This window comes from Parasteatoda tepidariorum, chromosome 7, assembly GCF_043381705.1.
Source record: "Parasteatoda tepidariorum isolate YZ-2023 chromosome 7, CAS_Ptep_4.0, whole genome shotgun sequence".
NCBI lineage: Eukaryota > Metazoa > Arthropoda > Arachnida > Araneae > Theridiidae > Parasteatoda > Parasteatoda tepidariorum.
Genome location: NC_092210.1, coordinates 69,156,966 through 69,184,050, shown reverse-complemented (window position 1 = coordinate 69,184,050; position 27,085 = coordinate 69,156,966). Strand labels below are relative to the sequence as shown.

The window sequence follows — 27,085 nt, the reverse complement described above, 5'->3', positions numbered from 1 at the left end:
ACGATCTTCTTCACTTTTTCGAACAGAAAGGCAAAAAATCTTAGAAGATTTTATTTAGGATGATATTTTTTTTATAACCATTGTTGAACAGCCGACTCAATTTTGAGTTTACGGTTACCATTGCTTAACTCCGTAGTCTTGCAATTTTGAACCCAATTCAGAAGACAAGGGAACTCCTAGATCATGTATCGGGAGAAGTTTGTCTTCGTGGAGGATTTTTTGATGGAACTAACCAGCATTTACGTTACATGGTGAGGAAAACCAAGAAAAACTAGCATGATAAGCCTGATGGCAAGAGGACTCTAACCCATGATCCGTCTACCACTTACTATATTTTACGTCATCACTGTGTTCGATGCGAGCCAGGTGCGGAATAGATCAGCCATTGCTGGGATTCGAACTCGGGTCACCTCATTGGGTGGTGAGTGCTCTATCCCCTGAGCCTCCATGGCTCTTAGAATGATATTTAAAATATTCAAATAATTAAAGTTTATTATTTTATTTTAACAGCCATTAATTGAGAACTGAGTTAAATAGATTGTCTATATTAATTGTCAGGTTAGTTAAAACATTTTAATTATTAAATTTGTAAGCATGTAAAATAAATCTTTCTCATCTTATCATGTAAAATAAATGTTCTTAAAAAGATTTTTTTACGAGCAATTTTTTTTTATTTTTGAAATTCTCAGGTTATGTTCTTTATGTAAAACTATTAAAAACGTTTTTTTAATTATTTTTTACGCAAAACTTTCTTTTCTCAAGGTTTAGGGAAATAATCAAAAATTTCTATTTTTGTGATCTACTACTACTTCCACACTAACTATTACGACATAAACACTTTTAGTAGACCTTTGTATAAAAGGTAATTCAAAAATTTTTAAAATAAAGGCAGGATAATTTTAGACCTTGTACGTCTAAAGTAAGTTTTACACTTCATTGAAGTTTTCTAACGTTTAATTTTTGTAGGTGGAAAGAGTGGGAGTAAGTTTTTTTCACAAATAAATTATTTTTGTTAACAACGGTTTTCTTATTTAGATATTCAGATTTATGTCATGTCATTTTCTCATGCATTAAATGAAATTTAATTCAATGCATAAGAAACTGTCATTACATTTAATAAAATGCATATGAAATTACTTGATCTTCTTGTTGTGTTACCCTTTTTTTGTGTTAGTAGTTAAAGTTTTATGAGTTTTTGTGATTTTCAAGATAACAAATTGTACAGTGCTCGAAAAAAACAAACCACTCTGAATAATTTTTGATCTAATGATTGGATCTTCACATTTTTGGACTCAATCTTAATGGTTCAAAGGGGTAATTTCAAATATGCTAATAAGTGCAGACGATATTTTAAGTTACGAACTCGGACAAAAAAACGTACTTTCTCTGACATAAACATATTTTTTCTTGACGGATTTGGATATCTGACTCCCAAAATATAGGGAGTCGCCGCAATCTGGGATATATGGTCCCAATAGTTTGGTCAGGGGAGCTCTCCAAAGTTTAGGCATCTATATGTTAACTTTACTTTTTTCATATTTAGCTATATCTCGAGAACTTTTTACACGAATTTTAAATTTTTGCACACAATTATAAAATTCGTTTATCCAACGATAACTTCATGTAAAATATAACTTTTGGTAAATATTTACTATTTTTTATTATTTTATTTAATAATGGTTGACGAAATTTCGAATTGTAAGGTTCACATTTTTTTTGCATCATTTTAAAGAATATTATTTTACGTGTCAAAATCAATTTGAGCAAAATTGTTTAAAATAGTTTCTAAGAAATTGAATTTCAGAATTCTTAGATGTTTAAAATTCGATTTCTCAGGAACCTTTCGACCAATTTCGCTCAAATTTTGTATTTGGCCTCGTAAGATTATATTCTTTAAAATGATGCTAAAATTTGTATACGCTACATTTCGAAAAGTTTTTACCATTATTAAATAAAATAGTATGAAATAATAAATATTTACTAAAAACTATATTTTGCACGGAATTGTCTTGAATTTGAATTTTATAATTTGTGCAAACATTTTGTCATTCGCTTAAGAACATCTCGAGAAATAGCGAAATACGCAAAAAGTAAAATTGACAATTAGATATCCAAACTTAGGAGCTCTATCCTGTCCAAACTATTGGGACAATATTTCCCAGATTGCGGCTACCCCCTCCTTTTCGGGAGTCAGAAATCAGATTCCGTCAAAAAAAATTATGTTTATTCCGCGAAAGTACGTTTTTGTGTCTGATTTTGAAACTTAAAATATCGGAGGCACTTATAAATTAACATATTTGACGTTACCGTTTTGAGTCATGAAGATTGAGTCCTAAAACGTAAAGATCCGGTTATTAGATCAAAAATTATTTAGCGTGGTCCGGATTTTTGCGCACTGTACATTAAATAAAAGCTTGTTTCATCATTTACTTACTTTTCAACAATTACTTTAAGCAAATACCGTCTGCAATATGTATGAAATAGTGGTTCATATGTAAAATAGTGCGTATTATAAGTAAAACTTCTTTTCTCTAATATGCTGCTTATTTTATGTCTCATAGATAACAATTCAGTCAATTGTTTTATTTCCTTATAATTTTATAAATCACATCTAGTGAGTTTTTGAGTAAAAATTAATTATCCTGGCGTTTTAAACTCTTTGAATGCTTCTTACGTTTAGTTTTTGTAGGTAGAGAGATAGGTACCAAAATAAATCATCTTTTTTAGCAACTGTTTTGTTTATTGAGATGATGAGATCCATAAAAAGACATATTATATATAAAAAGACAAAGCCATATTAACATTACATATAATTTGCCATTTTGATAAAATAAAAGATAGTTATAAAGATAGTTTATAACCTTTTGTATTGTATAGACTTTTCTAGCAATTAGTTCAGTAACAAATTCCTGTTTATAATACATTATTTGTCAATACTTCCAGGTGGAAATGGTAAAAGTAAATTAAATGCAAATATGTTACTTTAATCAATACATTACCTTTTTTTCTTACCAGTTTTGCTTATTTTATTGCACAATATCATAGTTACTTTCATTTTATTTCATTAAAAATTACATGATTTCAACATTTTATTTCATCAAATATGAATATTTATTCAATGAAGTATTTTTGAAAAAATATTTATTGAAATATTTCTAAAATATATAGTTATGTCATATTTTACAAAATGTGTACTTGATTTATTTACTTAACTTGTGAAAATTAATGACATCAAGTAAATTATAAACAAATTTTTATTTTTTTTTTAAGTAACTATCTAAAAGAAAAAAAATACGTAGCATACCTTGTATAAGATTTAGTTTGAAATCTTTATAAGGTTTAGATTTAGCAAGTACGAGTATGAAAATTTGGATATTAAAAGAGCGATTAGAGTTTATCATTTTTCATTCAATTTTTCCTAATTTAATTTAATTGATAACTTTCTTAAAGATTATTTTAGTTTTAAATGTTCTAATAAAATTTTACAGCTAGTGGCAAAGGAGGTAAGATATAAAAATAGTTTCAAATGTATTATTTTAAGTGACACTTAGGTAGTTGAGTTTCTTTTTCAATTAACCGAATCATTAATCGAACTTACAATAGTTTTGATTTAGGCATATCAATAGGCTAAAATAAAATTAAACAAAACTACTATATAGGAATAATATTGCCTTTTTTGAGGGATATTTAAGTGCTGTTTAACAGTTGACTCCTTTGGACGTGCCTTAAACAAATTTTAGTAGATAGGTCTTTGGATCACATTTCGCTGCCATTCCTTAGCAAAAGTTAACTTCACCTACATTTATGTATCGTTATAGGCAAGCCTGACCCCATCCCCTCACATACACTGACAAGACTACAAGATAACTCATTCTGCGAAATGAAGTACGGAAAATGTGTTTAGAAGCAACGGAGAATGGTTTTGTACAAAATGTACAAAAATGTTTGAGTGCAAAATAATGGGAAATATTTTCTCATACTGGATGGCTTACTGGGCTTTCATTGAGGAACAGTTTTGCAGTTACTTTGGGATACTCCATATTATAGAATTGGTATTGTTTTTTTCAACTTATAATAATAGAATACTGACAAAATAACTTTTCAACCTATAATAATACAATATTGACTACTATGAATTTGAGGAGACATTATACAATAGTCATAGCGAAATATTTGGCTACCAAATCATTAACATTAAGAAACTTCCCGAACAACATGTAATCTAAGCAATGAACTGATTTTAGCTAGCGTTTTCATACTAAATTTATTAACTAAATGTTACAGTTACTTGTGCGTGTAAAATTTCCATTTCGGTAAGAAAGTAGTCTTGACAGTAGTTTGGTAAGATTGAGTTTTCGTTTTTATCATCTCATTGCAGCCAAGTAAGGAAGAATGCTGTCAGTATTTGTAACTTTGGAGCGGATAACTAAGCTTTTTCAATTTTAAAACCCAATTAGTTACTTTTTCCTCAATTTGATTTTTTTTTTGCAAAAAATATCGGTTTATTAAATTTTAACTATTGTTACATTTATTTATGTATTTTTATTTTTAAGTGTTTTTATGTTATATTGTAATTATATAAACAATACAGTCAAATAACCATAAATACGATGGTATTCACACTGTTAACTGCGAGAAAAACCATTTATTAAATATTTTCGCCGAATGCGGTAAAGTATCAATAATTTTATCGATCTCACTGGACCGAGATCAGGCAGCCATTTTGTTCTCTGCGGCTGAGTACATATTAACGCCGAGAAAGTTAATCTTTTAATCTCATAACGATAGAACGGCAGTTTGAATTCCACCGTTAATATTACAATATTTCTTCTTTTTCCTTCAACACATGTTTCCAGAGTTTCAAGAGTTTTCAGATACTCGTATTCACTCATAGATGGGAGAACCAAAGGTGCTTAATACAAAAAAAATCTAGTATTTCTCCTATCTTGCGATAGATTAAACAACCAGATAAACTAATTAAACTACGTTTCACGGTTTATTTGATAAAACTCAACTCAACCAGAATCTAACTCTAACACCCATAACCAAATGAAAAGTTTAACTCGATTGTCTTGAAACCATACTAGTTGTAAATGTTTTTTTTTTACCATTTACAACTAGCATGGCTTCAAATCATAAAAAATGTTACTGAAAATATGGTTAGAAAACCAAGAATACAAAACTATAAATTTTTAACCAGATTAGTTATTAGTGGCTTCAAAACCGTAACAGTAAGAAATGTTCTTTACCGTAAACTTTTTTGTTAATTGAATAGACATGCTGGTTATTTTACAGTAATTTTAAAATGAAAATTCTGAAAGTCAATTTAGAAGACAATAAGCTATGGATTTTAAATGTTTAAAAAATTATTTGATGAACACTAAGTTTGTAATGAAAATAAAGTGTTGAACTGTAAATTTCAAAAATTTGAAATTTGCTTAATCAATCGCTGTCGCACTGTTGTTGTAGAATAGTGATTTACTGTATTCTTTAAAAATAATTTAAATTAATGCTTGATAAATTTAGATATTGATTTTAAACTGAATTATTTGCATACTATAAATAAATGTCATTTTTTATGCATACACTTTTAGATTGATTAACGTCTAACTTGGGAAGGAAATTAAATGAAAAGAGATTTCTAAATATATAACAGGAATGACAATCTAATTGGTGTCAGTAATTACCATTGATATATAATTAAAAGCATTCTTGTTTATTATCAGTGGGAAAAAAGGCAATTTAATTCAAATTGTTATTACAATTTAATTCATATTGTTTAAAAAATTAAAGACCTGTTAAATATTAAAATGTAACTGTGAAACTTTATTTCTTGCATGTAGATCTTCAAATATTACGTAAGTAGCGGTTTTCCAATAAGTAATTATTAAAATATTTAAAGTTGCTCAATTATCCATAATTGTTTTTAATATCAGAGTGCTTTTATGTAACCGTATTTAAATAATTTTTGTTAAATCTGTAAAGTATGTTTTGATTACATGCATGCTTTATTATGAAATAATGACAAACAAACAAAAAGAAAATGCAATTAAAAATTGGAAGCAAATTCAATAATAAATGTAGTTAATAATCACTTGCTTAAGTTAGCACTTCAATTTATAACCAAATCACATCAATCGTGTTTCAAATCAAAAAATACAGTTTTAATAGGTTAAAACATTTCTCAGTTGTGTAATTTGTACTTTTAACGTTTGCCTGAAACTTATTAAGCGCAGAGAAAAGTTCTACTCTTTTATAAGCGCATTAATATCGAAAAGTTGATTTTTCTATTTCTTTTTGTAAATGATGTAAAATTCATTAGAAAAATAATATTTTTCCAACAGTCATTGAAAACTGTATAAGTTCAAGTGTTCATAGCTAATTGTTATAACGTTCTGAGAATTTTTTTAGTGTTTTCTCAACATTTGTTTATCCTTTATTAATCGACTAGTCATTTTATATCATTTGAAGAATTCAATAAATTCAGTCTTGTTATCGTAAATAAATCTCGTAATCGTGAATGATATAAATAGTTATTTTTAAAGATATAAATAGTTATAAATAGTTATTCATTTCACAATATGCAAGTTGTATGAATCATTGATAACCTTTTATTTATGATTTAGGAAGTTAATATTTATTTAATATTTTACTTCTCTTTTAGTTGATCATCTTCTGACAAGTAAGTTGTTTGTTTGGGAGCAAATTATTATCTAGTAACTTAGTATCGTGATCAACTGAATATTTTGAAGTAAAAAAATCTTTGATAACGGTATTTTTAGTACTATTAAATATTAATTCATTTGAAAAGATAATTAGTTCTAGTAAATTTTGTCTAAAAAATACTAAGAAAACAAAATGTAATAGCTTGTTAATCACCATAATTTTCTATTTATCTTTGATTTAACTAGAAAATATTAAAGCATTTATTTTATTTTTTACTAAATAAGGGTATTGAAAATTATTTTCTTTTATGCATGCATTTAATATTTTACTGTCACATTCGTAAACTATTTATTATTAATTGTAGTTTTTACAGTAATCAGACGTTGCTATTTGTGACATAATTTCTTCAAGGTATAATCATGTTATTATACTTTTTTCTCAACGTTACAACGTCTATAAGTATTTTAATTGTACTTTATTTGCTAACTTGTAACATACATATTATAAATATTAATACCATGAAAAAACATAACTGTTTGCTCCTTTTGAACAATTATTTTTTATTTATTTGTTTCTTTCTTATCTTTTCATTTTTTTAAATACTTTTTCCAAATACAAAATTTTAGAAAATACAAATGAAGTTTTGTTTAGCTGTTTTTGAACCTTGATTGTTAATGATAAATATTTTTTAAGAAAATATATACTTTCTGTAGAATGCATAATCCTTACATATGTTCTATGTTATTATTAAATAATACTTACGTATGTAAAGCTTTTGCGGTGATGTATCATGATTTATGTTTGAGGGAATTTTGTACCGCCTCACAACGAATCTTTTTGCTACGCAAATACTTATCTAATACTCAAACTATTATTATTTTTACTAGTATTTGTGCATAGTGTCATCATTAAAACACTAATATAGAGGATACCACCACTAATAAAATCACTGGGTCATAAAACCAGGTGCTTTTTAAATAAAATTTGTAAACACGGAATCATTACACTATCAAAGCAAGCTAAAATTATTTTCTAATAAAATTAAGACCACTTTTCATAAAATCAATTTCTTAAAAGGTGTATTATTGAAACAAAAAAAACTATTATTTTTCCAATCTTTTATTTAATTATAATTTTCCATTTTCGCATGCTATGAAAGCATACTTATAGCAAGTTTTATTTTGCCCCCTACGAACAAAAAAAACAAAAACAAAGTTAAAGATGTGTATTATACTTTTTAGAGAACTTGAAGGGTTATAGGGAAAAGGTTATGAATCAGAGAGTATATAGGAATCCTGTTTATGAAATGAGAAAAGATATGGAATGCTTATCATCTTGCAATGTCAATAATAATTATTCAATTAATAATGTAAATATAACTTATTAAATATAACTTATTATATAAAATATTAAAAACTATAAAAACTTATCAATATTTGACAACCACGTTGATAGTACAATTAGTATATAAATGCAGTAATCAATTTAGCTCTCACTGTATTAATAAAGTTAAACCTTGAAACATTCTTTTTAACGGTATATATTTCATTTTACAAAGTTAGCAGTCGAAACAAACAAACAAACGTGCTTTAATTGGCGGCGGGAAAAAAATTAAATATCGGAAATTCTCTTCGGTCAGCAGAGATTTTTAAATAATAAATGTTTTTCATATAAATTTGTTTTCAATAATTTTATTCAATAATAATTTTGAATTTGAACAAAACATTTCTGTTAACTAATATTTTAATATATATATATACACTACCGGTCAAAAGTTTGCGAAAATTTTTAAATCTGCAAAGAAAAGGCCTAAACTCAAATGTTCATAGAACTGCGAAAAATCATTCAAATGGCATGAAAATTTGATATGTTCNTCTCTCAAAATGTGCATTTATAAATCCACCACGAGGTGAAAAACGCTCAGAGTGCTATTTTTTATTAACAATGCTTTTCGTCCTGTTATTTATGAAGGACTATATCTGAAGGTAATTCAAAATCATAATTACTAAATTATCAGGAATTGTTTTCAGAGCCTATGGAAAATTTCAAATAATTATATACTAATGTAACTTTAAAGTATATTAAACATTGATTTTATGCCTTGAAAGAAATTGCTTTAAAAACGATAGATACTAATATATTTTTCTCATTCAGTACGTAAATTTTTAGTTATTCCCAATGCTTTTAATAAACTGAGTCTAAATTATTATTAATGAAATATCTGATGTGTTTCTAATTTTTAGATCTTGGCAGCTTAGGTAAGAAATTAATTTATAATTTTTAAATTTCTTTGTAATTTTTTTGATAAATATAATCAATTGATATTTAAATATTTTTCTATGAAAACAGAAGTGTCATAATAAGAAATAAAATGATTTTTATTATCATATTCTATTAAACCTTACAGCATTTTCATTTCAATTAATTATAAAATCTTTTGAACTGTTTCAGATCTACAAGCTTTACGTAAGATAATATTTATTTTACTATTTTCGTACTTAAACATTTCACATGCTTTCGAATAATGCGATAGTTTTCGGTTGTTTCAAATTGTTATAATAATAAAAAGGAAACTGAAAAAGGGTCTTAATTGTGTGCTTATTTTGCATATTTTTTTAGTGTATTAAAAATTATATAAATATTTGCGTTACATATATATTTGCGCTACAACTAAAAATATGGCAAAAAAATTGTAAAGAAATTAGAATTATTTTTAAAAATTAAATCCAAGCGTTTATTTATTTAAAAAAGGAATTTTTTGAGCAAAATAACATATCACCCTTTTACATCTAATGTAGAAAAGAGAAAGATTTTAAAAAGTGCCGAGGAACCTGCTTAAATTGACCAACTTCGGTACCGTCTGAAATGGTCCATATATAAAGGTGGTCACTTTGTCACTTTATGTGGTCTCTTTAAAAATGGCTCGCAAAATTCATATTATATATATCCTCATACATGCATACGGAAAAATACACTATATTAATCAATATTTATCATAGCTTAATTACTTATTTAAATTGTAAAATAAACGGATGTTAATTAACGTATTCCCTCAATTTATTTCAGATTCAGTTGTAGATTTTACGTAGTGATTATTTTAAATAACCCATCCCGCTACTTTGTAATTAATGTGTTTTTATATCTTGCATTACTATAACGTGTCTAAAACTGACAGTAATAAACTATACATTAAAAAATTGCATTAAACTCTCTCTCATAAGGCTCCATTTACGTCAAAAAGTCGAGCATTTTTAGTGGATTAAAAAAATCATACCGGCAGTAATTTTTTCATTCATGCCTACAACATTCCCTAATAAATCCAGCATTCGTGGGCTGCATCCCTAACACAATACTGAAAGGATCACAGCCTCTCTAATTCAATGAAGCATAAATCAATGAAACATAAAACATAATATATTTCAATTTTAAACGTATTACTAATGCCTAGCTCTAAAGTTTCTTAATCAAAGAAAGTATTGTATGTGGGAAAACAATTGTCGAAATTCATGAACAAACCGTTCAAAAAAAAATTGATATACAAGAATATTATTTTTGCGAATGGTTATTATCTTCAATGAGTACAATGAATTAACCTGTGCTTGTTAGTTCTTAGAATTTATGAGAACAAATAAACCTTTGAAATGAAAGAAACCTTTATTTAAAGCAGGTAAACATCCTGCTTCCACATTAAAAAAAGAAAGAAAAAAACATGCTTCTCAGGGAGAACTAATGGAAGAAGGTCTAGGAGTTGAAGGAATGAGGTGGGAACGTTACTTAGGCAGATGCAAATATTATTACAATAAAGGCCCTTATCATTAAACTCTGGTCACTTTCTGCATTTAGCAGGAATGTGATCCGTTGCAAATGTATGATAATTCCCAAAGCAGTTGATTGCAAATGCCAATTTTGTATAATAGAGAATTGATCACTCGAATGCTGCGAATGGTTGCTGTCAATTGAGAACAAGCATTTTTATGCTAGTTTTAATGGTGTTATCTATTGAATGTTGTACAAAGAGTCATTTTCACACTTTGGACTGTGATCTAGTAAAGCTAGGAGTAGTGAGAATTATTCCTTGGTTAGTATGGAGTGGCAAAGTGCATGTGGTGAAGGTGTGGGTAAAATTCTGAAATGTCAGTTTGTAGAAAAAGGTTTTATACGTTTCAGAAAATGAAACATAAAAATATCTTGTACACGAAACATATCAGGTGATCAGGAATTCCGATACAGATATATTTATGCTTGGTAATTACTTTTATTTGCATAATACTTATGAGATAATATTATTTATAGTATAATATTACTTATACTGGTTAATATCGCTAATTATAGTACTGTACATCAATTAAAGTTAACTGTTGTCAATAATAGTATTTCGCAGTATATTTAAGTCATATTTAATTGTAATACAATATACATTATAAATAAACATTATAGATTAAAACAAGCTATTTATATTACTCTGCATGAGCTATTTATGTAATGCAAATAATATTATTATAAGTCTGTACACTAAGATGCATTAAATGCTTGATTTTTTTTAGTTAAACAACTGCTTAAAGGTGAGTAATATTATATAAAACTTTTATAGTAAATAATATTATAACGATAATTTTGAATTATTTTTATATTGATAACTGAATTAGTTTTATCGAGTTATCCACAACCTTTAACTGTTTATTAGTTTATTAAATCCATTTTTTTTAAAAAGGCAGAAATTTTATCTTTTTTTTAAAATTATAAGTTAGAGAAAGCAATGTTAAAGTGCTTTTGAGGAACTATATTTCTGCCGCTAAAAACATTAATAACCTCTTTGTTGAGAAATTTTCGTATAAAATGAAGAAAAATTATAAGTTGAGCTAAATAAATAACTATGGATTTTTTAAGAAATGTATCGAAGTAGTTTTTTAAAAATAAAAATGCATTGATTATGAGTTCAAGGATTTAATGGCATATGAAGATTCTGATAAAAATTTGCTATTCATCTTACTATCTTTTTTCTGTTGTATCTTACCATATTATCTATCTCATGTTTATGAATTTGGAGACGTCTTATTGGGGGAAAAACTCTCTCAAAATGTGCATTTATAAATCCACCACGAGGTGAAAAACGCTCAGAGTGCTATTTTTTATTAACAATGCTTTTCGTCCTGTTATTTATGAAGGACAAGCAGAGTAATCTAAGAATCTAATTAAAAATTAAAAAGTCAAAGAATCTAGTTAATAATGAATCAAATAAAGCACAGAATCTATTTAATAATAAATCAAATAAATCAAAGAATCCAGTTATAGCAAATCAAATAAATCAAAGAATCTAGTTTATAATAAATCAAATAAATCAAAGAATCTAGTTAATAATAAATCAAATAAATCAAAAAATCCATCACACAAATCGAGAAATAACTTATCAAAGAATCTAATTAATAATTCAAAACATTGTTTAATTGTTATATTGTGTCGCTCAATGACCCTATTTAATATGATAAATCACACTATTTNTAGTTTATAATAAATCAAATAAATCAAAGAATCTAGTTAATAATAAATCAAATAAATAAAAAAATCCATCACACAAATCGAGAAATAATTTATCAAAGAATCTAATTAATAATTCAAAACATTGTTTAATTGTTATATTGTGTCGATCAATGACCCTATTTAATATGATAAATCACTATTTTTATGTTTAATGGTCATAATTTTTTTTTAATGATTTATGCTCTTTTAAGGGGAAACAAATGTATATTTATATTAATATTTTGTCTTTTTGATTAAAATTTTGTTTTCCTAATTTTATCGAATCATTCATTTGTAAATTAAAACTAAAAAAATTAAAAAAGAAGTTTTTTTAATGTATTTTTAATTAGATACAATTTGTGTAAAACTTTAAAATTTTTGTGCAAGGTTTAATCTCTTTACGCAAGGTTTAATCTCTATTTTTATATGAAAATTCAGATAAAATCATCAATCCTTCATATAAAATCATATAGGTTTAAATCTAATGCTTATTATCATTGTTAGCATCTAAATATACTGAAAAAACTATGAACAAATTTACCAGAATATGGGAAATTTTACAGTGTTTCTAGATCTATGTGCTCACCAAAATTCTCAGTAATGATTTTGATAAAATTAACAATAAAATATGGCTCCGAAATAGGTTATAAACTTTAACTGTGATAATTTTGCCATGATATCTTTAAACAGGGCATATAAACCGCTTATTCAGTTAAATTTACTTTTCCAATCCAATATCTTCATCCAATAGACCTTCCATCCGTTTCCACTACGTCAAAATATAAACAAAAATCCTGAAAGCAATAATTCTCGTATCGAAATCACTTATACTCTGGAAAAAGCTGAAAGCGCGCATAAGTTTACTTGTTTATATATTCTGGATCCAAATAAAAAAACTCAGAAGACAAAGAGCACATTGAAGGTTAAACGTCTGAAACATCATTCGCAATTATAACCGACAACAGACATTTAGTATCGTTTATAAATCAAAATCAAATAATACAAATAACTAACAACTTACAACAAGATAGCAAACACTTAAGTCGGAAATCCTCGTCTTATGTATGATACTGTGGGCCTATCTTGCATCGGTCAAACACCTACAGATGGTCCTGCAGTGGTAAAAATACTTCTATTGAAAAAGTGCAGCTAAAATTAAAAATGATATAACTTTACATTGTAGATTATTTATTATTTATACAATGTTGCTAATATAAACTCATCTATTTGTTAATTTTTCTAGATCTGAATCCAACAGGTATTATTTTTTACATTATTTTATACACTATATATAAAATATTTTTTAATTACTCTATAGAATCTATATATTAATTCTGTACACAATCTATTTCGCAAGATACTTCAATCATCTCTTAAGTTTGTTTTTAAGCAATGAAAAATTCAGAATTTTGACTATATGCAATCATCTATTCTTCTTCTAGTTGGTGATGCTCTAAACAGTAAGCATGTTTAATTTAAAATTATAACTAATATATAATATTGAATGTCTTAAAGCTTAAGTAAGACATAGTATTTTAAAATTCTTTATTTTTAGCCATTTGGATAACACATTTATTTGATGAAAATTAATGATTGATGAAATTATTGCCAAATATTTGTAATATTTGATTATACATTTTTATTGTATAAATTAAAAATGTGTTTTCTGTGCAAAAATGTGTAGAAAAATATCTAGGTACTTAACTNAAAAAAGTTAAGAAGAACAATAAGTTTCATTTATTGCGCTTAAGCTGCAAGTAAACAGAACTCATTAGATGAACTCATAAGTTTCATATGTCTATAATTTTTCTTTGATTTATTCTTCATTTTGAACTTATATATATATATACTTAATACATAAATTTATAAACTACAAATCATATCATAAAATTTAAAAAAAAAATACACTTTAATTCAATTGAAATGCAATAGAATTATATAAATGATTAATGATTAATTGTTTTATATTTTTAGATCTTAGCGAAGGAGGTAAAATTCATTCCTATTTTTTCGATCATTTGTTGTATTTGAGAAATATACTGTTTAACTATTTGGAAATATTTTTTTGCCCATGTTCCAGAATTTAGATTAAAAATGCTATTGTAGAAAACATTTTCCTATTGTCAATTAAAATTTTATCGTTTTCTGCAAATAATATTCTTTATTATGATTTTTTTATCTATTTACAGATCTTGCTGCACTGCGTAAGTTTCTTTTAGTTAGTTCTTTTTAAAAATCCAAGTGATTTAACGAAACACTTTGTGATTTGCACTGATATGGCTATAATCATTCAAAAATAATAAAGAACAAAGTTTGTGTGTTTGTCCTTGCGTAGCTCAGATAATTTCAGAACTATTTGTGTCCGGAAGTTATGGCTTAAGTATCGTACTGTATGATAATGACATTTTTGGCTAAACAAAATTTAATTCTGGTCAATACAACCAAAATATGCGGCATTTAAACCATTTATGTGGCATTTTTTATAATGTTACAGTTAACCGAAAATTATGGTTTTGAAAATTATAATTCTCTTTACAGGACATTTAGTTAAAAAATACAAAACTGAAATGTATATTTAGCAGAAAAAATAGTTCTATACCATGCTCTAAGGTTGTTAATATTATTTCTCCATATTAATTATAATTTCTAAAGCTCAATAGATGGCGCTCTGCGCAGTAATGTAAAATTTAGCTTCTAATCAGTTCACTGTACCATCATCATCATCCTTCTTGTTATTAAAAATATTTTATGTTAAAAGGCGTTTGTAATGATTGAAACCCCGAGATCTGAGAGATCATATCACCGTATTTAATATTGGCGCCCAACGTGGGGCGCCAATATTAAATACGATGTTATGATTGAAACTCCGAGATCTAAGATCATATCATCGTATTTAATATTGAAAAAAATCTCTGCGGTTTCTTGCGAACTTTCGTTTTGAGTTTTCGGAATTCCAAAACAAATTATTTCGTGATGAGATCCACTATTACATTTTTTACAAGGACTAAATTTACTCCTACATTGTGAACTTAAATGTGATTTACGGAAACATTTAAAGCAACGACCTTCGCGCATTAATCTATCTCTTTTTTCAGAAACCGACATTTTTTCACAGATAAATGAATCATGTTCTGATTTACAAAATACACAATTAAATTTTACATTAGTAGCCAATGCTGAAGCTGTGGGAATATTCGATCTGAACTGTTTTTTGTTATTTATTACTTCCCTGGAATTATAATAATTATAGTGTTTATTTTTCTTAGCATTATTATGGAATAATGTAGATGATTCGCGTACTTGAATTTCTTCCTTAATAAATTGAATTAATTCCGAAACATTAAATTCTGATTTTGATTTTCGTTTGCGGTTGTATTCTAAAGTTAAATCTTCTGGTATTAGTTTTAATAATATAGGGCATAATAAGTGTCCATATGTTCCAGAGACTACATTTAAGCTTTCTAAAGATCTAATGTTTACTTCTAAATTATCATATAAATTCCGTAATGCTCTAATATCACTAGAATTTTTTACGGGATCAAGATTTAATAGACGATTCATATGACTATTAATCACTAAATCTTCGCGCCCAAATCTATCTTTTAACAATTCTATACTTTTCATATAATTTTCTTTAGTCAAAGCAAACCCTTTAATAGCATTTAATGCAATTCCACCCAGTAAACTCTTTAAATAAGTAAATTTTTGTATCTCAGTTAAACTTTCGTTTTCATGGATCGCGATTTCAAATTGATTCCAAAATTCAAGCCATAATGTTGTTTCTCCGTAAAATTTATTTATACTTAGTTTTGGGAGTTTAACTGCATTACTTTCTGGAACAAATTTAGATTGTGCGCTGTTAAATGATTCTTCTCCTCCTCTACTTTCTTTATTGTTTTCCTTCAAATATATATAAAGATTATAATGCAATAATATTAATTGAATTCTTTATAAAGGTATCGTGATAAAATTAACAAACTTTAATACATTGATCCCACATTATAAAGCCCTATTTTATTAAATTGTTAATTTTACCAAAGTCTGTACCAAATCACTTCGGTAAAAATTTCCGAGCTTTTTAGTGTTTTTGTAGAGTGAGAGATACGATAAATTTTACCATATCCTGATATTCCATGTTCAAAAACCTTGTTTCTTGTATTCTTTTTTAAAACTGTTTCATTTGAGTTAATATTATGTAGAAAATCAATAGTTGTATACCGAGTTAGATATATATATTTTATATCTCTGATATATTTTTTGTTTATATATAAAAATTAAAATATTTTTTTCTTCATTTTCCCACAAATTTTTATAATGTTTATAAAAACGAAATGTTCGTTTTTGAACATTGTTTATTCTGTGTTAAATGTAATATTTTAAGAATTTAAGCAATTTACTAGTTTTTTCTTGAAAAATTTAACTACTGTTTTGCGTCCTAACGAAAACTGATTTCTATGATTAAGTTCTCTTCTTTAAGTTTTATTTTATGATTTTCCAAAACAAGATTATTTATTATCATTTTTCCAAACAAGGTAAAAATTATGGAGCTGCTTCGTAGATATGAGTTAGTCACTTAATTGGAATGAATTAAGTTTTTGTTTGAAATAAATGCTTTACAAGGCTAGCGTTTAATTTTCATAACCAAAAATACAAACTGCATTTATTATGTATAATAATATTTTATTATGTTTAATAATGTTTTATTATGTATAATAATGTTTTATTATGTATAATAATAAAGCTTTTCCAGCATTTTTTTCCCTTGTCATTGCATAGTGATTATCAATAATTAAATATTGCATTGAACAATTGTAGAAGCTTCACTGGTATCTAAAATGACGCTTTGATCATACTGGTTTTAAGCTTGATTTTTATTTTACAGTCAAAGACCTTCTTGGAGGTAAGTAATAATGTTAAGATAATATTAATAATAACGACAAAAAACACACTAGAAATATTATCATCTCGTTGCTCTAAAGGAGAGATCTTCAACTAGTGACTCGCGAGCCAAGGTGGCCCGCTGATAGCATTGTAGTGGCCCGTTTTTGAATGAGTGCATGATACTGAGCCTTGAAAATAAAAAACGAAGAGTTGAGGAAGAGTGCGATTTTTTCGAGAAAAAAGGTCAAATCTTTATTTTTTGTTGAACATAAGTGTAAGGCAGTTTGCCTTATTTGCAACGACAATGTAGTGATACAAAGATTTGAGATATTTACTTTTTCATTAGATCGTAATTCGAACCTTAAGGAAAAAACATCCAATTGAACATCCAAACATCGAAAAAAACAATAGCAATTTCATTGCTATTGTTTTTTAAGCCAGTAGATTATTTAAACAAACTATGTAAAAAAATGTATTAAAACTACATTTCTTATAATGTGAAGAAATTTGAAGAGAGATTAAATATGTTTTCAAAGTGAGCTATAACAATATAATGTTACGTCAATATACGTTGTATATTGTTTAAGAAGAAAAATTGCTTCCTTTTCAAAACTTCTTGTTGTACAGTAGCATTATGCACATTCTTCTTACATTTTGTAATCCTCAGTTCAATTTTTCTTCGATTGCATTTGATTATTTTTTAAATCCAGCTATCCTTCCATTTCTCTGTAAATAACATATAAATAAAATGTGCTTACATAAATTTATAAACATTACACATATTCTAAACAAAATTAATTTTCTTTATGGATTTAAAAAGAAAATTAAAGAGAATGATGGTTCATTTAATTTAAAGCTGGTTCTGAGGAAAAATGAATTTTGCTGGAACTTAAAAACTTTTGCTTAAAAGTTGGCAGGTATGCATTAGCTACAAGCCCCACCGTGTAATAACTATCGTGGAGATGGAGTACCGGTTTCCCATGTTATTGATTTGTCTAAATTTAGTCATTATCAAAATGCAAAAATTGGCAACCATGATTCGCGTAAAAGAAATGACATAAACCGTTCTTTTCCTTTGATCTTGAATAATCCCTGTTAGAATTTTTATTTTAAAATTACAGTAAAATAACGGGCAGCAATTGGTTCCTCCAAATAACCGTAAAGTTTGCGGTAAGGAACATTTTTTACCTTTATGGCTCAGAAACCGTTTGCAACTACTATGGTTACGTAACCATGAATTAAAAAAATAATATTTTTTTAACCATTTATAACCAGCATGGTTTCAAAACTGTAAAAAATATTATTGGATGTTAGAGCAAACTTTTTTGTTAGATAATGGGCATTGTATAGTGTAGGGCATAATTTGGGGAGTGCAAGACATTGGAAACTCTTCGTTTTTCGTTGTTGTTGGAATGGAGGTCGGTTATGAGACTGGCTAATATATGTAACTAGGCTAATATATGTAACTCTCGGCTAATATATGTAACTAGGTGCAATGAACTAAATGGCTTCATTAGGTGGGCTTAATTGATGCTCTAAACTTCTGGTTGATTAACCGTATCTGTTTTTCTTTTTTTAATATTGTAAAATAACAGTAGAATAAATTGTTATTTAATCATTTTTTCTAAGAATTCTCAAACAGTTATGAATGGGAACAAACCATGGGAGTTGGTGAGAAAACAGAGGGTATAGCCTCCTAGTCTTTTAAAAGAATACAAAAATACGTCAAGTTATTTTTTAAATTATGGTAATGGGACATTTTAAAAATATAGCATTAAAAAATTCAAAATTTAAAATTTAATTGTTTATAAAAAACGAAAAATGACAAAACACAAACGAAAAAAAAAGTTGCTTGTAAAAGGCTTTTGATAACAATAGTTTGTAGATTGCGAAAAACTTGCATTTATTTCTTTTCTTCAGAAAGCATATTTTGCAGCCACCAGCATATTGAACTAAATTCGAAACATTTTTTAAAATCTACATTGGTAGAAAATTATACCTAGTTTAATACTTAAATCTTATAATTTAATCTACTTTTGTCTGTAAAATAATACAAAAGCAGACAAAATAATGACAAAATTAAAAATTTTTAATATAAGTATTTAATATAATTAATTAAAGTTTAAAATTAATCTAAGTCTAAATAACGTATATTACCTTCTGAAAATATCTTAAAAAAATTAACAGTTAATTAATAGTACAATTTTAACTTAAGTACATTTAAGTTAAAATTGTACTATTAAACTCTTTACAAAATTTTTCCAAAATTTTTTTATTTGTTATTTTTTTCTTTCTTTCTTTCTTTTTTGCAATTTTTAGTAACATTTATCCATTATACTCTGAATTTTAAATTTTTAACGTATTCAACTTTGAATACCTTAAAATTTTTTTTTGTTTTATAAATGTGCTTTCTATTAACAGCTCGTCAGGAAGCCGTTTAATATGGTAAGTACACTGTTAGTATTTTTATTCTAAAATTATGGTAAAATAAACATCCTGTCCATCTGAATCTGTCCACTCAATTAACCGTGAAATTTAAGGTAAAGGAATTTTTTTACGTTTATGGTTTTAAAACCGATTATAACTAGCATGGTTAAAAATACGAATACAAAACTATACGAATTCTAACCATTTACAACTAGTATGGTTTCAAAACCGTAAAAAAGAAATTAATACGATATTGGCGCTAGGCTTTTAGTTATGTAATAGGAATTGTAGTTATAGTGCTGCCATCTACGCTTGAAGGAAAGATTCGCATTCCTGGATCATAAATTTGGTGGTTTCAAGAAACTCCTCATGTGAAGAAAATTAAGGCAATATTTTGGTGTCGCCGCTGGGTTTTGAGATTGATTCTCTCGGTAATATTATGTACACAGCTGAAAGAAACTAAATGGGTTGGGCCTAGATGGAGCGATAAAGTTCTAGTTGTTTAACCATATTAGGTGAAAGCAGTTAATAAACGGTTTTTATGACAGTCTGAATACCATCTTATTTAAGGTTATTTGTCTGCTTTGCCTGAATGCTGTAAAAGAAAGTTATAACACAGGTTAGTTTGGTTTATAAATGTTTAAATTTGTATATAATTTTTAACATTAGATATATATCAGTATCAAAAGAGACACCTGTAGCAAAAAGCAAGGCAAATTTAAGGAAAACTAGAACTTTTAAAGAAAATTAATCTGCCCTTGTAAAATTGAGAGAAAGAAGACCCAAAAACTTCCAATAGTTAGCTCGAGAGTAAAATATCATTTTCAATTTTGTTTCTCTAAAATTTAAAATTATATTTTATTAGTCAGTGTACAAAAATTTACCAGGTGTAATTTTTACCAAAGATAATATTCCATAGTATTCAGGGCGTATTGTTAAATATTTTGTTGATTATAATTATTGTAATTGTTGATTATAATTATTGTACAATTATGTATTGTAATTAAATATATTGCTAAAAATTTATTCACATTTTTCTCCGTTGCCTAGCAAACTATGAATGTCTTTGCTCTCCGTTGATACTAGATCTTCTCCGTGTTTACCAAATAATTTGCAACACAAGAAGTTAGGTTTTCGCGAATCAGAAATGTGTCCTTTTCACTGGTAGATTAGTCGAAACGTAGTTATATTAACATTAACGCATACGTTAACGTTAATATAACAGATAGAGTATTCCTGTTGATATATGTAATTCAATTGCCAAACTAGAATTTTATTTCCACTGCTTTGTTATTCTAACTAAAATATAACCAGAAAAGCGTAAACATTATTATAGCATTTTTAAAATTTTAATTAAGCGATAAAATTAGTAAATGTCAGGAATTAAATTGAAATATCTTTAATTGTTAAAAATGGGTTGCTACAATATTTACAATTTGCTCGATTTTCTTGGTATTCTATCATTGAAGAAAAACGTCAGTATCCTTGGAATGATTTATCTATATGTGATGGAATAATCTTAAGAAATATTTTTTCAACAAATTAAAAATTCGAATTTCTTTTAGTATATCATTTTGTACTATTAAACAAGATTTATTAAAATTGACACCGGCATTGTGGGGGATCATCCTCCATAAAAATATGCTTTCTTTCTACATGCCATCACATTTTGTTGTCCAAACGTTTATTATAAGGTATTATCTGTTATTAAATTTTGTTTTATGAAGCAAATCAAAATTTGTGTAAAACCCCTTATTTTTTAAAAATTTTTTCGATCATTATCACCTTAGGAAATTACTTGAAACATTTTTGTTGCAACTTTTTTTATTCTTTTTTTATACGCAGCATAAAATAACTACTTTTTATAACAGTAATTATAGTATAACAGTAACATAACTACTTTTTATAACAGTAACCGTTTTATAACAGTAATTTTATAATTAATTTTAAAGTGCTTTAAAAATTTGTATAATTTTATTTTATTTCCTTGTTAAAATTATAGCAAAAACAATTTTTTTTTTATAAAGATGCTGATATTTTTATGAATATTCAAGCCAGATTTACGAAATTTTATTTAGTTAATACAAATAAGAACGTAAGTAATCGATTCAAGATGCAAGCTTGTGGATTGATTTTTGCCAAAGAGACTTAAAAAAATGCTTGTTTTTTTCGTAGTTTATTGTCGGTCCCACAAATCTCTGAAAGCTTTAAATCTTATAACCAAGTGTGAAAAATCGCATGTACTTCAAAAACTGAATGTATTTTTTTCATTATTGTTCGCTAGAGCGTGTGCATATATACATGCACATTGATATACATACACACACATATATATATTTTTTCTATTATTAATTAAATTTTCTTCCTATTAAGGGTTTCGTTAAATAAATTTTCCTAATAAATTTTAATTACTAGACTTTCCTCATAGATGGCAGCACTGACGTGTAATTTTCTTCATATTTTTTTTCCACCAAATATATTTTTAAAATTATTTTGTACGCTGTAAGAGTTTTTTTCTTTTCTTTTCTTCTCAGAGAATTTTTGTTAACTGTTAAATTAGGATATCTATTTTTAAGGCTCTACATCGAAAAGTTTGTTTTCTGCTTGTTCCTTTCATCTTAAACTCATTTTCAACTGCGTTTTTATTTTTTAGAGATAAAAATACGTTATAAAGAGTACTTTTTATCTTACGATAATTATTCTGCATTCAGAAATATCGCATTTATCGTAAAGGATATGTCCTGATGAAGACATTTACGTTTTCCCATTAAAAATTTTTCTCTTTTATTTTATTGTATTATTATTCCTTGTGTTTATATAACAGAAGAGTTGGCTTTACTCCTTTGAAGTAATTCTCACCGTCACAACCCTCCGATTTTCGACTGAGGCATCACTACGGAGCAAGGCATTAAAATCTCTTTTCCAGAACGGAGCGCTTGGTCTAACTAGTATTCTAGCATTAATTTTTTGACTTATTCCAAAACATATGTCCTTTTCTATGACGATTTTTCTTTGCTTTTCGAAGTGAATTACAAAAATTTAACAGTAGTAACGAAATACCAGTTTGCGGAACTTGTAAAAATTCTGATAGAAACAAAAAAAAAGAAAAAAGAAACATAATTTTTATAATAATANATTGATATATTGTGCTTTGGCTATATTGATACAATATCAGAAAGCACTCTTTTTTGTGGATATAATCGTGTGGGCTGATAAAAAGATTATATCTTTTATTTTCCGGATTTTTTAAAAAATCTTATCCTTTTTTTCTCGGTTGTTTGTTATTTTTTATTATTATTTGTCTGTAGTGCCATATGTCTGCAGTTTTCTTTTGTTTTATCTTCATTTTGAACTTATACTATTATTTATTTTTTCAGTTTTGAAATTGGAAAAGAAGAATTTCGTAATATTTAAGCTGCTGTGAAAAACTTGAAATAAATACAATGCATACATCATTTTGCATTAATGTTAAACCAATCTGAAATATAAATAAAAGAAATCAGTGGTTCACGAGGAACTGTTTACCAGATTCTGTAGATCAAGGACTGTGCTATTTAGTATTTATAAATTAAAACTTAATTATGTGTATTTTATAACTTCTGACAAATAAAGTTTTTTCTCATTCTATCTGAAGTAAGTGTGAATTATAAATTAAAAGTAGCAAGTTCATATGTAAGTTTTACATGAATAACATTAACACAAACTTTTATAAGTTTATTTAGAAGTTCACAAGAAGCTATTTAGAAGTTATCAAGTAATCCCACAAATCTTAAATAATACGAATGCCCGAAACTTCAAAATTGAAAACATTATACAAATCGACAATTATTGAGTTAATGAGAAATAAGCATTAACTTTTGTAGAGAAGAGTACTGTAAAAGTTTGCTCAGTTGCACTGAAATATTTTTATGTTTAATGTGTTTGTAGTGTCGTAACTCCATTGCGGCACGGGATAAGGCATTGTAGTGCTGCCATCTGTCGAGATAATTGAATGCATAATGTGTTTGTCTCCATGGTGTAATCATCAATGAAGCGATTCACGAAAAAAAATTCAGTACCCTTACAGGTTGATAGATCTAGGATCCTGTGTCTCTGTAATTGGATGTTCAAATCATCATGAGAAATATTCAAACAATGGTAAATTTTATATAATTCACCCTTATCGCTATTATTAACTTGCATGAAGCAGGTAACTAACTATCGTCAAATTTTATTTATGTTTATTGTGTTTGTAGTGTCGTAACTTCATTGCGGCACGGGATGAAGCATTGTAGTGCTGCCATCTGTCGAGATAGTCGTATAAATAATGTGTTTGTCTCCATGGTGTAATCATCAAGAAGCGATTCACAAAAAAAAATTTCAGTACCCTTACAGGTTGATTGATCTAGGATCTTGTGTCTCTGTAATTGGATGCTCAAACCACCATGAGAAATATTCAAACAATGGTAAATTTTATATAATTGACCCTTATCGCTATTATTAACTTGCATGAAGCAGGTAACTCACAGAATTTTTAAGCGTACAAGAAATGCTTCGTTGCATCTGGAGGAACTCAGTTCGTTGAGGGAAGAAAAAGATATCAAAATATACTGTTCATTGCCCTTTTGCAATAATTTTCTATTTTAAAATCAAAATCATTAATGCAATGGTTTATTCAGAAACTAACCCGCACAAATATCCCCGGCACATCTTTGAGATATCTCTTAGATTAAAAAAAACTTAAATAAACTGGATATTTCCAAATCCTGCAGAGATCTCTAAGATATCTGAATATTCATGAAATATCCGACAGATATCTAAGGGGAGCATCTGTGTGTTGTCTAACTGATATTTGGATATTGATATCTGCTGTATATCCGCCAGACATTTGGCAGATTTATATATGTGACTTATCCCAGAAATCCAACCCATTACATTGATATAGGGTATGGTCTTTTACTAGATATGAATTGTATATATTATCTGGATATTTGAGAAATATTTTCATTGGATATAAGATAGATATTTTAGCTCTTCAAAAACATGATTTTACTAAAACGAATGATCTAATATAAAGATTAAATTTATTATTTCCATCCCATAATTTTATGAATGAAATTAACTCGAACATTACAGAATGTGAAGTATAAATATGCTCTGATTTGATAATTTAAGTTTGCAAAAAAATTCTTCGATGACATATTTCATTTTCAACACATTATTTTTTGATTACATATTATTGTAAATTATGGATTATTTGTAAAAATTCAATTTGTGTAAAAATTTAAATTTTTACAAACAATTCATAATTTATAAATTAGAAAATATCAAGAGATTTGGAAATGTGAAACAAAGGGTGCTGATGATAAGAATTCTTCATATTGAATCTTCCTCAAAATTTTTCATAAAGTTGATTTTCTTTTTCAGTTAACAATATTTTACTTTATTTAAATTGTTGAAGGATTTTAGTAAACTTAGTGTACAGAGTAAGCATCAAAATATTTTTTATTTGCAAGGAAATATTTTATTATAAATCAAACAAAATTATGTAAATAATATTAGACTAGAGAGTTATTTATGGCCCTAATCGATTTATTTATAGTGGAATTTATCTGTAACAGCAATAATTTTTTTATAGTGTCTGACTATTTATATCATCAGTAATCGATTGTAGATCTGTATCTATTTAGCGTTTGCCTTTGTGTGTTTGGTAACTGAAAATTTGCTTACTGGTAAATCTGTAACATTCTATTATAAAATTTGTTGCACCTTCTACACGATAAAACACACTTTAGTTGAATAATATTATGCTTAGAAACTTAGAATTATATTTTTAGTAGAAGAAGTATAAGCTGGTTATTGTTTTTATTAATTTATTTTTATTTCATTATTTTTTNCTATACAATATCTCTTTTTATTAGTTTCATGCTTAAAAAAATTATACCTGATAATAGAAAGTGTTGATTTTAAATTAAATCTCGTGTAAATTTTATCCTTGTCAAAATATTTCAGATTTCTGCAAAACATTATTTTATCATAATATTGCGTTCCTAATATTTCTATTTAATTATTTATTTTTTTCAGTTTTGAAATTGGAAAAGAATAAGTTCGCAATATTTAAGCTGCTGTGAAATAAATACAGTGCATACACCATTTTGCACTAATGTTAAACCAATCTGCAATATAAATAAAAAGAAATCAGTGATTCACAATCAACTGTTTACCAGATTCTGTAGATCAAGGACTGTGCTATTTAGTATTTATAAATTAAAACTTAATTGTGTGTATTTCATAACTTCTGTCAAATAAAGTTTTTTCTTATTTTATCTGACGTAAGTGTGAATTATAAATTAAAAGTAACAAGTACATATGTAAGTTTTACATAAATAACATTAACGCTGACTTTTATAAGTTTATTTAGAAGTTGAATCCCACAAATCTTAAATAATAAGAATGCCCGAAACTTCAAAATTGAAAACATTATACAAATCGACAATTATTGAGTTAATGTGAAATAAGCATTAACTTTTGTAGAGAAGAGTACTGTAAAAGTTTGCTCAGTTGTACTGAAATATTTTTATGTTTAATGTGTTTGTAGTGTCGTAACTCCATTGCGGCACGGGATAAGGCATTGTAGTGCTGCCATCTGTCGAGATAGTTGAATGCATAATGTGTTTGTCTCCATGGTGTAATCATCAATGAAGCGATTCACGAAAAAAAAAAAAAAAAAACCAGGTTGATTGATCTAGGATCCTGTGTCTCTGTAATTGGATGTTCAAACCATCATGAGAAATATTCAAACAATGGTAAATTTTATATAATTGACCCTTATCGCTATTATTAACTTGCATGAAGCAGGTAACTAACTGTCGTCAAATTTTATTTATGTTTATTGTGTTTATAGTGTCGTAACTTCATTGCGGCACGGGATGAAGCATTGCAGTGCTGCCATCTGTCGAGATAGTTGTATAAATAATGTGTTTGTCTCCATGGTGTAATCATCAAGAAGCGATTCACAAAGTTTANAAACTAAAAAAAAAAAAAATAAATAAATAAAAATTCAGTACCCTTACAGGTTGATTGATCTAGGATCTTGTGTCTCTGTAATTGGATGTTCAAACCACCATGAGAAATATTTAAACAATGGTAAATTTTATATAATTGACCCTTATCGCTATTATTAATTTGCATGAAGCAGGTAACTCACAGAATTTTTAAGCGTACAAGAATCTGGAGGAACTCAGTTCGTTGGGGAAAAAAGATATCAAAATATACTGTTCATTGCCCTTTTGCAATAATTTTCTATTTTAAAATCAGAATCATTAATGCAATGGTTTATTCAGAAAAAAACCCACACAAATATCCCCGGCACATCTTTGAGATATCTCTTTGATAAANCTTTGAGATATCTCTTAGATTAAAAAAAACTTAAAAAAACTGGTTATTTCCAAATCCTGCAGAGATCTCTAAGATATCTGAATATTCATGAAATATCAGACAGAAATCTAGGGAGAGCATCTGTGTGGTGTCTAACAGATATTTGGATATTGCTATCTGCTGTATATCCACGAGACATTTGACAGATTTATGTGACTTATCACAGAAATCCAACACA

General features: G+C 27.0%; 1 protein-coding gene across 2 annotated transcripts in view; it reads left to right on the top strand.

The window, feature by feature from the left end:
* Nucleotides 1–25,796, top strand: part of LOC122269039 (uncharacterized) — a 29,689-nt gene extending 3,893 nt beyond the window's left edge. Inside the window, exons 5-18 of one of the 2 annotated variants that reach the window (XM_071183566.1) lie at nucleotides 967–981; nucleotides 3,489–3,503; nucleotides 5,844–5,858; nucleotides 6,665–6,682; nucleotides 8,910–8,924; nucleotides 9,118–9,132; nucleotides 11,211–11,228; nucleotides 13,427–13,441; nucleotides 13,626–13,643; nucleotides 14,158–14,172; nucleotides 14,373–14,387; nucleotides 16,999–17,083; nucleotides 19,486–19,509; nucleotides 25,555–25,796. In XM_071183566.1, the coding sequence (XP_071039667.1) occupies nucleotides 967–981; nucleotides 3,489–3,503; nucleotides 5,844–5,858; nucleotides 6,665–6,682; nucleotides 8,910–8,924; nucleotides 9,118–9,132; nucleotides 11,211–11,228; nucleotides 13,427–13,441; nucleotides 13,626–13,643; nucleotides 14,158–14,172; nucleotides 14,373–14,387; nucleotides 16,999–17,030 (206 nt within the window). In that variant the 3' untranslated portion in view covers nucleotides 17,031–17,083; nucleotides 19,486–19,509; nucleotides 25,555–25,796. Of the gene's footprint in view, nucleotides 1–966; nucleotides 982–3,488; nucleotides 3,504–5,843; nucleotides 5,859–6,664; nucleotides 6,683–8,909; nucleotides 8,925–9,117; nucleotides 9,133–11,210; nucleotides 11,229–13,426; nucleotides 13,442–13,625; nucleotides 13,644–14,157; nucleotides 14,173–14,372; nucleotides 14,388–16,998; nucleotides 17,084–19,485; nucleotides 19,510–22,868; nucleotides 23,119–25,554 lie in introns of those variants that run through there. The other variant, XM_071183565.1, reaches the window with a different exon arrangement.
* The last annotated feature ends 1,289 nt before the right edge of the window (nucleotides 25,797–27,085 follow it).